Source organism: Onychomys torridus, chromosome 15 (genome assembly GCF_903995425.1).
Source record: "Onychomys torridus chromosome 15, mOncTor1.1, whole genome shotgun sequence".
Lineage (NCBI taxonomy): Eukaryota > Metazoa > Chordata > Mammalia > Rodentia > Cricetidae > Onychomys > Onychomys torridus.
In genome coordinates, this window is record NC_050457.1 from 16,236,809 (window position 1) to 16,251,266 (window position 14,458).

Genomic DNA, 14,458 nt, shown 5'->3' on the forward strand with positions numbered 1-14,458 from the left:
TTTTTATTTGTTTTTAGTCAATTCTTGAATTGGAATGAAATTTGTAATGACAATTCCTAAAAAAAAAAATGGTTTTAAAGAGGGGTTGTTGTTGGGTATGGTGGTGTACACCTTGATCCCAGTACTGTGATCACTGTGGATTTCTGGGAGTTTTGAGGCCAGCCTGGTCTACATATTGAGTTTCAGACCATGCAGGGCTATCTAGTGAGACCCTGTCTCTAAAAAGTGGAGAGGGTGTTGTCTATTCTGCAGTTTGATTTTAATAACACACATCTATATCTTACTATTTTCAGTTCAGTATGTGGTATTTTTAAATATTTACCTCTATCAAAAAAAAAAAAAGACCTTCAAATTCAAGGAGAGGGGAAAAAAGCAAATTACAAGCTACTTATTTCTAATTTTATATGTAATGCACATATATAATTATATTATATAAACTAAAGCTAGTTTAGTTAATTTAAGAAAATTTTTGTGGGGAGACTATTTTACTTGGTCTGCCAAGAATTACAATCTTACTAAAATAGATCTGTTACTGCTTGTTCCTGAAAAAGCCACATCAAAAGGACCTGACTGTACAACTCCCTTCAAGTTAGGAACACTGTGTCTCATGTCAAAAAGTATGCAGGCTACTTAAAAATAATAATAATAAAATTAAGGTGCCACTGTTTCTGTTGGTCTCCTAACAGGACCTCTACTCTTGGCAGCGAACTACAAATATAAAGGGTGCTTCAAACCAGACAGGTCCTCAGAGTGGGGCGGTGAGGAAACTTCCATGCCTGGCCCAAATAAGTTCAGACCTTTGATCAATAATCGAAGAAGAGTACACACAAATTTTCTCTTTCTTTTTTCTTGCTGACAAATCCTGTGTAGAGTTTGTTTGTATAAGTAGCAAACAACAAGCCTATTGCATTCCAGGGGTCAGCCCAGTCTTCAGCACAGGGGTCTATATAAGGAGACTGGAGGGGCTGGGCACCCTTGGGAGTTGCAGCTGGAGGCAGAATTAGACTGATGTGGAGCCAGAATTGTATCTTGCCTTGGCTAGAGGGTTGGCCTTGAACTTTGGCTTTAGAGCTAGTCCTGGCCTGACAGCAGCATGCACACTCTTCCTGGGCTTGGCATGGATGTCAGAAGTAGGTCCGCTGGATGTGCAGCTCAGGGCTTGGGGTTTGACGTCCCTGAGCTTCATGAAGGCCTGTTCAGCAGCCACAGGGATGGTGCTGGCATTGCCGAACCCAGGGCTTCCTGTATGCTAGGCAAGTGCTGTATCACTGAGTTCCCGTCTCAGACTCTATAAGTTCTTATGCTGTGCTTCTTGACAAAGTTTTCTTCAGCAACTTGGACTCCAAACCATTACATGATTCCTCTCTGTTGCTGGGGTTTCTATTTTTCTTTTTGTATTTCTGGGAATGGAACCTGGGACACAGTGCCCGTTAGTGCTGATGTGAAATAGCTCTTACTCTCAAGGGAACAAGAGACTGTTGATTCTGGGCCAAATATGGATAACCATGGCCTGGGAACATAACTTCAGGTTGGCCTGAATGACATTCTATTGCAGAAGAGGGTACATGAAATTTTATAGTCTAAGAGAAAACTCACAAATGAATGTATTTACCAAACACTTGGGTGGGGATATTAGCTAGGAAGGACACTGCAGAGTCGGGAAGTAGCTACAGGTTTCAGATGTGCTCATAACACTCAGCTTTATGGTTGGAAGCTAGTGCGCTTCTGGGCAGTACATTCCAAAGGTTTTACCTAATAGTCATGAACATGTTAGGTCAGATTCTGGAGGTGAGCAGTAAATGGTTAGTAAGATGACTAGAGATAGCCCAAGATAACCATGATTTCTGATCTACAACATTCCATCTTTCCACAATCATGAAGGTCCAATCTAGTCTGCCAGACTTCAGCACTAGTGTGTTAAGAAAGAGAAAGCACATAGCGTCTACAGAAAACTTCAGTTCACATCAGGTATGGTGAGGGTCCTACCACCGAGCTACATCCCAGCCTGCAACCAGTTTTCTTGATGCCATTTGTAAAACCGGCTATACATGACATGGTCCACATAGATCTTGAAGGGGCTGGGACCAGAAGAGAAAATCACAAATTATCTTCTCGTTTCATACAAACGTATTCATTAATACAAGTGGTGGTTAAGTCACAGCTTCAAAGAGGTCATGTTATCCAGCCTGTTCTTAGTGAAGTTAGAATTTGCAACTTCCTGACTGCTGGAAGCTCAGGCTTTGTTAAGGTTTTTTTGTTTTGTTTTTGTTTTAGATGTTGTTGTGTACATCTGACATGCCACAGCTTTATTGGCATGTTGGGGAGAAACTCATGCATGCTGGGCAAGTGCTCTACCATTCAGCTCCGATCCCAGTCCTTCCTCCAGTTCACTAAGATGTATGCTTTCTCTCCAGGACACTGACATCCATGCTCTGAATCCTAGCATATGTTTGGCAAACAAATAAAAACAAAAAAGGACTCTGGTAGGAAGCCTCTGATCCTAACCCATTGATATTTGGTGAGGATTCTCCTAAAGGAGTAGATAAGTCCCAGCTCAAAAGTTTGTGGGTTTTGCATCCGCCTACACCTGCTGGACGGTTACCACCAAGACTGAAACTCCTGATGTCCAACCGGTTTCCCCAGGGGTTGAAGTTCGAAGTCAGGTGACCTTCCTGCAGCAAACAAGGAGGCTCACTGTTAGGCCCCAGGGAGATCCTGGCTCTGAGTCAAGGCTGCCACCCAGCAAGACGCTGTGCCGACTTGATCTGGTGTACCACCTCCCACACCCCTTTATTTTTAGTTACAGCCACCGTCTTCATAACTTTTCTGGCCTCCAAGTAGGGCCTGCTCCGTGGTGTATGTCACTCTAAACTCCTGGATCTAAGTCGCTGGAAGATAAGACACTGATAGTCAAAAAGTTTGCCTCTAGCCTCTACCTCCTAACCTTCCCGAGACACTATGGACAAAGGCTGTCCTGTGAAGATCAAGCATTGGGTTGTGTGCGAGGACCAGACACTAGGATTCTCAGCTTTGCCTTTTTCACTTCCTGAGACTTCAGGGCAAGCTATTTAACATGCTTGGGCTTCCACGTCACTTTCCTCAAATGGGTACAGTCATGTTTATCTGAAATACTCTTTCAGTAATAAAGGGATTGGTGTTAATATTCATACTAACAAATAACTCTACATTTAAAGTGGCTACGAGGAGAGAGATTCAGGTGGAGAGAAAAACCCAGGTCTCCTTAGCATCCAACAAACAACTGTTAGAATCCTCTTTTCAGCGTGGGTCAGGTGAGAGGAAGCGAGGACGCCAACTGAGTCCCTGAATTCCGAGACCGACTCTCGGGACAGAGCTCTTACCAGAGCCCGGAGCACCCAGAGTTCCGCGGGACAGCAGGTGGGAGAGCCAGGCACCTGAGGATGGGTGGACCCCGCAGATGAAGGGGTTGGGAGGCCAGAGGGGTTTCCCGAACAGGGATCTGGTGGATGCCTCCGAAGAGGAGAGGCGATCACAGCCCCAGTAGCAGTGATGCCCGGGTAGTGGGACCAGCGCAGGACAGTCGGGAGGGAGGGAGTCTCTCTCTAGGGCTCCAGGCTTTACTAGCGAAGGCAAGCGGTTCTAGTTCACTGGAGCCAAGGCGGAGGGGCGCCGCCGCGAAAACCGGGCGGGTGGGTAACACCTGCAGGCTGGTCAGCCGCATTCCCACCGCCTACCCGGACGGAAGTGCCGGAAAGGATGGAGCCTATTGGACCGCCCGGGGAGGGGCGGGGCCCAGGCCGAGGCGGGGCCGACTACGGGGGCGGAGCCTAAGATGTGGGCAGGATCTGCGGACTGGGGCGGTCCCGGGGCGGTCCCGGGGCGGGGCCTTGGGCGGGGCGGGGCGGGGCTTGGCGGCGGTTGTTTTCAGGCCGAGGTGCGCAGCTCTCGGCTGGGGCTGCTCGGCTCGCTGGCGGCTAGGCTACCAAGCGCGACCCGCTTCCGTGCGTGCGCTCGCCGACTGAGCCGTGAGGGCCGGGGTGGCAGGCCCAGCGGGCAGCGTGCCCGAGGTCGTCGGCCGCGGCGATGTCTGCCCGGTGCTGTGCTGGCCAGGTGAGCGAGACGGGCTGCCGCGCGGGTTGTCAGAACCGTGGACGCGGCCGCGGCCGCGGGTCGCGCGCCCGGGCTGGGGTTCCGGAAAACGTGTGGGCGGGAAGGGACGCGGGGAAGCCCGAGAGGCAATCCCCGCGACCTCGGCGTCAGGCCTCCGGGATTCCGGGCTGGCTGGGCGAGCGGGGTTGGAGCCGTGGATCCCATCGGTTCCCGGGACGTGTCACCTCCTGCCGGAGCCTCGTGTGAGTGAGTGGCGCTGAGCTCCGCAGCTCTCCTGCCGCTGCACTGCCTGTGGGATGAACCGAGGGAAAACGTGGGGTTGGACAAGATCTCTGTTTCCACACTCCGAATACAACCCGAGTCAGTCCAGGCAAGGCGCGTTGGCATCTCTAAGTCTGGAACGTGGGCTCGGTAGTCGTGAGAACGTCTGGGAGCCTGGTTTGCAAACTCCTGGGCACAAGTCTGGGCGCAGGGAAGGCTCAGCCCTGCTTCCTGGGTTTACAGACCGGACCCGACCCAACCCTGACCCGGGCACGAGCCTTCACACCCTCCTTTGCAACTCATCTTGCTGGAACCTGTTTTATAATTTTGCTAATTTTAATTCTCGATGGCCAAGCCATAGGCGTCTCCTAACAGGAGAGAATTATTAGGTTTTAGCCCTTTAATGCTAATTTCCCTTCTATCTGCAGGGTTAGAAAAACAGCGAACGAGGTAAAGCCATCTGGATGTTCTTCTCCCACGATGATTCTGTCTTTTTGTTTGGTTTTAATGGGTTACTAAAAATAAAAACAAACACCCCCCCCCCCCGGAATTTGATCACGGTGGGTGGGCATTGAGGTGCCAGACTGGTCTTGTTTACTTGGAGCGTCAGGACAATGGAGGCCAGCTATAAGGGCTGTAGGGGTTAAGCTGTGTCTCTCGACCCACCGGTTACAGTGGCCAGTAATCTGCCCTGCCTTCTTTGAGGTGGCGGTGTGGAGTCATCTTGGTTTCTGAGGTCTAATACTGTGCTTGCCGTGTAGTCATGCTGGCATTTTCAGAGATGAGGAGATTGAGGCTTTTTGATTTGAGGTAAAATGACACCCCCTCCCCAAGTCTGGAAAGCAGTGAGCAAAGGACTGTGTCCCATCAGTGTCCTCCTTTTTAACGAGAGCTTTTGAGACCAAGAAGCGCCAGAAAAGATTGTTTTAAGAAAATTGCACCCCCCCTCTCTTTTGCTCTCTCACTCTCTCATTTTTTAACGTGGTGCTAGAATGAACCTAGAGTCTTGTGCCTGTTCATGCTAGGCAAGTGCTCTATTATTGAGCAGCACCTCCAGTTCATTATTCTTGTTCTCATGATACTCTTCAGTCGAGTGCAACGCTTTTCATATTCGTAATTGCATATATTTGAGGACATCTGCCCTTCTCCGTTGGAAGCCCTTTGAAGCTCTTTCGGGACAGGTGCCTGACTTCAGGCTCTGAAAATTTTTGTTAGTACTTAAATGAGTTTTAAGAAAATACTGGTATGAGTAATATTTTGCCAGGATTTATGAGTTGTTTCTAAAACCCCCTCTTAGGACTTAGGAAAGAACCAAGTCTTGGCTATTCCCCACAGGATAATGACTTCTGCTTTCTCCGGGCTGTTGGAGGCCTCACTGTGTGGTAGGTTTCAGTGGAGTGAGCAGCCAATCACACCATGATTTTATAGAGTTGGGAGGGACTGTGGACCCCCTAGCAGGAGTTTATGTGAGGGTATGTGGATGTAGAGGGTATGTAAATGTTAGAATGCTTGCCCAGCATGCACTTGGCTGAGTTCAGCCCCTAACCTGTATAAAATGAACCCCTCAAACCTCACAGCATGACTAGAAACTAAGTCTGCCAGTTGTATCCTTATTGTCTCAGAAACACCTGCTAAGTGCTAGGAGGAGGATATGTTGTAGGAAACCAAACATCTCTGTTGGCAATGACCTGTGTATGTACATAAGTGTAGAGGCATTTCATTAGTGTATAAACAACAACAACAATAATAAATTGTGGCAAGGCTGGATAGTAAAACGGCCTTGGGAGGGTTGAGTGAGAAGCTTGTCTGAGAAGATGCCTCTAGAATTGAGGTGCATTGGAGGGGCACAGGGGCTGGACTGGCTTAGAGCAGGTGAGAGCACTTGCTGGGCCAGATATGATTGGAGATTGTCAGCCTATAATCCCACACGATGAATGATGCCCTCTTTTCTTACTTTTTAGTCCAGACTGAGCAGGAACTCAGCCTGTAGCCTATACTGATCTTGACATCGTGGTTATCCCCCTGCCTGAGCCTTCTGAGTTTACAGCCATGTGCTTCCACACCCAGCTCCAAGGCATTACTGGTCATTTCCTGCCTGCCACAGGACAGTCAGCTTCCTCGTGCTCTATCTACTGTGATGTTCAGATTTTGCCTAGGTGTTGGCTAATGGATGCTAATGGAGGCAGAGATCACATAGTAAGTACCTCACTGTGGCACAGGCCTCTAGGGACAAACAGAAAGCTTCCTTGCTCTTCCAACTTAGGGGCTGGTTGGGAATGAAGGTGTCAGGGAGCTGTAACACCCTGTTAGAGGTGAAATGAGATGCATTGTGGTGGTATTGTGTTCCCCAAAATATTGTGCACCCTAATAAACTTATCTGGGCTCAGAGACAGAACAGCCACAATATTAAACATAGAGGATAGGCAGTGGTAGCACACGCCTTTAATCCTAGCATTCCAGAGGCAGAAATCCCTCTGTTCAAGGATACAGCCAAGCATGGTGACTCACGCCTTTAATCCCAGGAAGTGATGGTAGAAAACAAAAAGGTATATAAGACGTGAGGACCAGAAACTAGAAGCATTTTGGCTGGTTAAGCTTTCAGGCTTTTGAGCAGCAGTTCAGCTGAGATCCATTCGGATATGAGGACACAGAGGCTTCCAGGCTGAGGAAATAGGATCAGCTGAGGAACTGGCAAGGTGAGGAAGCTGTGGCTTCTGCTTCTCTGACCTTCTAGCATTCACCCCAATACCTGGCTTCAGGTTTGATTTTTATTAATAAGACCTCTAAGATTCCTGCTACAATGCATGCTTTAAAAACCATCTAGACAGCCTTTCCTAGACAGTTTGAGAAAGAGTTGTCAGGGTTCCCTGCAGGCCAGTGTAAGCATTCATGATACCATGAGGCTGAGGTGATGGCAGAGATTTATTTCAGTGCCTAGTATGCTGTCTGGTTTACAAATAGATCATTATTTTAGGTAGCAGCCCTTTCTTTCACAGGTGAGAAAACTGAAGTACAAAAAATAAATAATAAACAAACAAACAGATAAATAAATAGAGAGGGGGAAGGAAGGAAGAAGAAAATAAATAAATGAATGAATGAATGAATGAATGAAGAAAGAAAGAAAGAAAGAAGGGAAGGAAGGAAGAAAGGAAGGGAGGGAGGGAGGAAGAATCAACAGACAGATCCAGACCTTTGGATACTGGTTTTTCCAGGCTCTGGTTGGCTGATTTCTCAGCTTGACAATTGTCCCTGTTTTTCTTAGTACAGCACAGTGGCACTGAGTGGGCTTTAGGCAGTTTTGAGAATGCAGCAAGTAGGCTGTTTGGTAGACATGGCTGCCAGGGGGAGGGTGAGAGGGTTTGTTTCTTCTTCGTACCTGGTCCAAGTCACAGACACCCACTTAGCAACTGAAGTTCTGCCGAATTGTTTTCTGGTGCTGCGGTTCTTCTGAAGTCTGGGAAGTTGTGACTTGCCTTCTTGATGCTGTGGCATGCATGTTGAGTGGAAAGTTCCCTGGGGCAGATCCGAGCACCCGAAGTTAACAGGCAGAATTTGGCTAACTTCTGGATGGTCTCAGGCAACCATGACTGCCGCAGGAGCAGGGCTTTGTGGATAGGTGCAGTCTGTGATTGCCATAGGCAAAGTGAAGTCTCGGTCCAGCTCCACAGCGGTTTCACGCAAGGGTAAAGTGCCTGGATGTTTACAGACAGGTCTGCGTATCCTCTCCCCATCTCTCCCTCCTCTGCTCCCACCTTCCTCCTTTTTTCTTGAGACAGGGTCTCATATAACTCACACTGGCTTCCAACTTGAGGGTGACCCTAAATTCTGATCTTCCTGCCTCTAGCTCTCCAGTGATGGAATTGCAGGTGTGTGGCTGATGGGTTTTTTGTTTGTTTGTTTTTGAGACACATTTCATCATATATTTCTGACTGACCTGAGTCTCAAAGAGTTTGGCTTGGCTCTGCCTCCTGAGTACTGGGATTAAAGGCATGTGTCACCATGCCTGGTGAGATAATACTCCTTCCTTCCTTCCTTCCTTCCTTCCTTCCTTCCTCCCTCCCTCCCTCCCTCCCTCCCTCCCTCCCTTCCTTCCTCCCTTCCTCCCTTCCTTCCTTCCTCCCTCCCTCCCTCCCTCCTTCTTTTCTTTTCTTCCCCTCCCCACCCCCCTCCCCTCCCTTCCTTCCTTTTATTTTTTTTTCCTGCGAGACAGGGTTTCTCTGTGTAACTTTGTGCCTTTCCTGGATCTCGCCTGGTAGACCAGGCTAGCCTCGAACTCACAGAGATCTGCCTGGCTCTGCCTCCCGAGTGCTGGGATTAAAGGCGTGCGCCACCACCGCCCGGCCCCCCTGTTCTTTGTTGGGTCTCCTCCATCAGAGGCTCCCACCTTTGGAAGGGTCAGGCACAGATTTATTCTTTTCAAGACTGATACCCTTTTGAAATTATGTAGCAGTATTATGAAACATTGAGGAAAAGAAAAATTACTGTTACCCAGAGAGAGCCATGTTCTGATATTTAATAGATCCATTCATTTTTGTTTAATATATGTGATTTTATTTTGTAAAGCTGTCATTTCAGTCATTTTAAGTCTTTTCTTTAACTTTGAGCTTTTTATTGTTTAATATGTATACCATTATTTTGTTTAATATAGATACCATTGTTTAATATACACACCATTTAATATACATACCAAGTCATGGTTCTGACTTTTTCCTTGTTTTATTGTGTCTAGTTTTGTTTTGGTTGCAATGAATTTGGGTCCTGTGCTTATCACTAGTATGGACACTTTTAGTTTTCTAGTCATTTACATTTTTTTAGTGTATAAAATGCAAGCAGAATATAGCGGATGCCTATGTACTGCCTCAACCCCTTGGCAGGGTTCATCACATTCCAGTGTTGGAGAGGTAAGCCTCTGCCCCATTTTTCCCTTGCACAGAAAAGCGAGTAAAGGTTGCTGGGTGAGCTGAGTAGTTGGTATGCAGGTGGCTCCCACAGGTTTGTTTTCTTAGAATTCATGGTAGCTGCCCAGGACTAGCTGACAAATGGCTTTGGGCTGGGTCTGTGTGGTAAAGCAGAGTGGGATGAGTGCTGTGGAGCCACTGGTATGAAGGAAATGGAAAGAAGATTGTGACTCATCTCTGGGCTGAAGAGATAAAGTCACACCCCTGCTCTACTACTTGCTCCCTGACTGCTGTTTTCCATGTAAATATTGCCAGTAGATTTCACTCAGAATCCGGGTATCTGGCAGTGAGTAGACTGAGTCTCGTCAGCCTTATCAGTAGTTGCCCAAGTGTTTAGATGTAATTATCCTAAAACCTCTCAGAGGATAAAGCAGTGATTATGATGCCATGGCTGCTTGTTGTTTCAGAGCTGTGTTGTCTGGGTCCTTTGACACATTTTGACACACACACATACACACACACACACACACACACACACACACACCACACACCCCTGCTTGCATGTGTGTGTGTGTGTGTGAGAGAGAGAGAGAGAGAGAGAGAGCGCTTGCTGTGTAGCCCTTTTTGGCCTGTGTGGTGGTTTGTATAAGAACGGCCCCCACAGGTTCATATATTGGAATGCTTAGTCACCAGGGAGTGGCGCTATTTGAAAGGATTAGAAGTTAAGAAGTGTGGCCTTGTTGGAGGAAGTGTGTCATTAGGGAGGGGCTTTGAGGTTTTAAAAGCGTAAGCCAGGCCCAGTGTCATCTCAGCCTGTGGACCAGGATGTAGCTCTCAGCTACTGCTCCAGTGCCATGGGTGCCTCCATGCTCCCTGCCATGAGGACAGTGGACTGAACCTCTGGAACTGTAAGCCAGCCCCAGTTAAATGTTTTCTTTATAAGGGTTGCCCTGGTCATGGTGTCTCTTAGAATAGAGACTAAGACAGCCTGTTACTTGCTGTTGAGCCAAACTGGCTATGAATTTATGGCAATCCTCCTGCCTCTGCCATTTAGTGCTGGGATGATAGGAATAATTCTTCTTCTTCTTCTTGTTCTTCTCCTCCTCCTCCTCCTCCTCCTCCTCCTCCTCCTTATTTCTTCTTCTTTTCTTCTCTTTTTTCTTTTCCCTCCCAGACAGGTCTTACTGTATCCTAGTTTGGCCTAGAACTATGTACCTATAGCCCAGGCTGGCCTTGAACTCACTGCAGCCTTCTTGCTTCAGCTTCTCCAGCGCTGGAGTCATGGGTGTGCACCGCTGACTCAGCTGAGGAAGGCTCTTACATCAGCTGCTGGGCCTGCGGTATTGGCCTTCCTTGCATGAGGGTACCGGCCTTGTTGTGATTGCTTTTCCTTCTGGACCACGCTGTGTCTAAGGTGGTAAAACCTGCCTCAAATGCCCTTGCTCCAGTATCCTTGATCTTATCAGAGGCTGAGAAGTGCTGGCCCACTCACCTGATGACTAAAGCCCATGTACCCTCTCACCACCCCAAGGCGGATGCTAGTGAGTTTTCATTTCATATTGCTGTTTCTTGGTTGAGTTTAGTGTTACAATTGAATGTCGAGAGCAGTGTTGGTCAAATTACCGAACTAAACCACTGGGATTGTCCTTAAATCCTAGGCTTTCTAAGTAGTCAAAAGTGACCCACTGTGGCCCTAGTAAAAGAATATTTTAAAGCATTTGCTACATCTTCTAATTTGTATATTAACTACTATTTTTCTTATTAGTGATAATTTAAAACGATTTTGACAGTATAGCCTGTGAGTCAGTGTAGGATGTATAGGAAACTCAAACAGTGGTTTGGTTTGATGATATAAACCATCTGCCTGCATTTTAAGAAGGCTTCTGCCCTTGGCTTTTCTTCTGTGGCTTGCCTTGTGAGATTAAAGTTGCTGAAGTGTTCGGAAAGCAGCTGCTATGGAAAAACTTAGTTGGACTGGGTTTGTATCACAGGGCAAGTTTTGAAGCTCTGGGTTTGAAGGCATGTTACAGCACAGTGATTTGACAGCCTTCCTTGCTTCTCGAGAACACTGTCTAGTCAAAAGAAAAGTGGGACAAACTTATACCCACCCCAAAGTCCTGTTTATGAGAAGATGGGGGGTCGAAGGAAAATCAGACTTCTGTTTACACAACATTTTTATAGACTGGCTAATTGCATTTTGAAACAAAGCTTGTGAGGTCTGTGTGGAATTTTCCCCCGGCCTTTTGTTCTTGGACTCTGTGAGTCCTTTAATGGAGGGCTGGCTCTCCTGACTTGCTCTGATCTCAGGAACAAGGAGGAATTCGGTCTTTTGTTCCTGACTTCATGCCCTAATCTGCACTGGTGTTCTCAGGGACAATGGCAGTGCTTTGTAACCATAGTAATGAGACTTCTCTGTCATAGGATTCTGTATCTGTGGGGTTCCTCAGTTTTACAAGTGGACCCTGGAGCATTATTGACTTACTTCATCGCTGCTGTTTCTTTGTGTTAGAGCTGACAAACTCCTTAAAGCAGCATGTCAGCTGATACATCCAGGATAATACAAATGAAAGGCTGTCACTTATTGATAACTTGTGAATTGGTAGTTTTGTAGGGTAATGTCTCTCCTAAGGTGGCTTTCTTCACAGCTCACTGAAGGTTGTCCCCTCAGCTTTGGAGCTTTGCTCTCTGGGGAAGCAGAGTGGATAGGGTTGTGTAGGGTGGGACACTCCCCTTCGGAGCATGCAGAGTAAGAGCACATGAAAGGGCTGGAGGTATCCCGTGTATCCCTGCATTTGTACACACAGCTATGTCTGTGTACCGTGAACGTGTTTCCAATAAGAAGGTCCATACTTTTTGCTTTGTCTTAGCCTTGCACGAGAATCTTTTATCCATAAATAAAATTAAAAGCGAGGTCTCAGTGAGATGGCCCAGCTGGTCAGGGTGCTGGCAGCCAAGCCTGGTGACCCGTGTTCAATCCCCGGGACCTGTGTGGTTGGAGGAGAGAACTGACTCCTGCAAGGTGTCCTCTCCCCCACATGCATATTAGTTCCCCATTCCCGTGCAGGTAGAAGTCTGTACATCTCGGCGAGCTTCTGTCCAGCTAGAGTGGCCGTTCTGAAGCGGTGGTGCTTCACATTGGAGTTTACACTTTCCATTATCAAATTTATTTTTATGTACTTAGTTATCACCCAAACCAAAAAGTCTGTGACAGACTTAGAACTAGAAAAACAGCCCAGTCTGGCCTGGAACTCACTCTGCAGCCCAGGTTGGCCTCAGATTTGCAATCCTACTGCCTCAGTGTTCTGAGCCCACTATGCCAAAAATAACACCATGTGCCTTTTTACCATGTTAGAATTTATTAACTACCAAGAAGTGCGTGAGGTTTGTCAGCCTCCCTGGCTGCCATTTACCAAGTAGTCAGGGTTAGACCTGCCCCAGGGCCACAACAGGAGGATGAGTAGATATTAATAGTCACTATCCAAGTTCTAGCATCGCGTCGGGGAATGCAGCTGCATGTGACAGATTCTTGAGCACTGGGAAACAACTGGAGGGGGGGGCATGCAAGTGAGAGCCAAAGTGCAGAGGCTGCAGGCCATGAGCATGGAGCGGACGTTGGCACTCAGCACTCTGCTGCTCTGGTGATGGCCCCACCGCGGGGAAGTGGAACCTGACCAGAGCAGGGGCTGGGGAGGAAGGCAGGAAGGCGGGAAAAGCAGGGTATAAACAGAACTGCCCATTTCCCTCCCGCCTTCTTCCTGAATGTAGGCCTACACTGCCTGTCAGTCAGTCCTGCCAAAGGTCAGTTCTAATCATATCATCTCCTATCTATCTGATTTGTCAACCTGACAGGAGGTGAATGTGATGGATTTCCGAAGTGCTAGTCCTTTGGAAATGTCTCCTCTAGGGGCTGGGGAGATGGGTCTGTGGTAAAGAGCACTTACTCTTTCAAAGGACCTGAGCTTGGCTCCCAGCACTGCCTCTGGTGCCTTTACAATTGCCTGTAACTCCAGCTCCCAGGAGATCTGATGCCCTCTTCTGGTCTCCAGAGGCACCTGCAGGTACATGTGCATGCACACACAAATAAAGATAAGCCTTTTTTTTTTTCTTTCAATAAAAGAATCTCTTCTATTAGCTTATGATTATAAATGTCAGGTTGTTTGACACATATATGTAGTCATGTCTCCTTTATCATTCTTGATACTGGTCATATGTGTCCCTTCTCTGCTTAATTAATGTAGCTAGGATGTTTACTGATTTATTACTGTTATTATTACCGTCATTATTATTGTAGTGCTGGAGGTGGAAACCCAGGGCCCTACATATGCTGGACAAGTCTTCTACCATTGAGCTTCATTCCTTGCCCTTATTTATTTGATAGAGGCTCTTTTTTGCTACGTATATCTCAGGCAGGCCTAGAAACATAAATTAATAGATTTATAGATAAGATAACCCAAACTTATTAAAGCCTTCAAAATTAAGGAGTTTAGTTCTTTTTAACGTTTATTTATTCGTGTGCATGCGTGTGGGTGCCTACATGAAGGGGTATGTGGGGGGGGATCATGGACAGTTGTAGGAGTCCGTTCTCTCCCTCATCTCAAGGAGTCAGTCTTGTGGCCAGCTCCTTGACTGGCTGATCCGGATGCTGGCCCTGCTGGTTTATTGAGGCATCTTTGGCATGCAGCACTGCCTGGCTCGGGCTTATTATTGCTCTTGCGGAAGATAAGGCTTTTCTGCTTTTCCCTGTCAGCTTTCATCTCCTCCTTTTCTTTCAGTTTTGAGATAAGGCTTTGCTGTGTGACCCAGGCTGGTCCAAGGCTCATGGTCCTTTTGTGCCAGCCTACCAAGAGCAGGGTTACAGGTGTGTACTGCCACATCTGCTCTAATCCTTCATTTTCTATTTTGCTAACTTCTGCTTGGTTGTTAGTTCTTTTTTTGGCTCTGGTTTTGTTTTTTGGTTTTTGTTTGGTGGCCTTTTTTTTTTTTTTTTTTTTGAGACAAGGTTTCTCTGTGTAGCTGTAGAGCTGATCCTGGAACTCGCTCTTTAGATCAGGCTGGCCTTGAACTCAAGAGCTTGCCTGCCTCTGCCTTCTGCGTGCTGGGATTAAAGGCGTGAGCCATCTCCTCTGACTCAATTGATCCTTTGTCTTTGTAGAACGATCCCTTTGGTGTCTGGTAATACTTTTTGTCGTCAGCTTGTGTTCAGTGTTTAT

General features: G+C 47.2%; 1 protein-coding gene across 1 annotated transcript in view; it reads left to right on the forward strand.

Moving 5' to 3' along the window:
* Positions 1-3,900: 3,900 nt before the first annotated feature.
* Positions 3,901-14,458, forward strand: part of Serinc5 (serine incorporator 5) — a 96,583-nt gene continuing 86,025 nt past the window's right edge. The window contains exon 1 of the mRNA XM_036206990.1: positions 3,901-4,089. Within this exon, the coding sequence (XP_036062883.1) occupies positions 4,063-4,089 (27 nt within the window). The 5' untranslated portion in view covers positions 3,901-4,062. The remainder of the gene's footprint in view (positions 4,090-14,458) is intronic.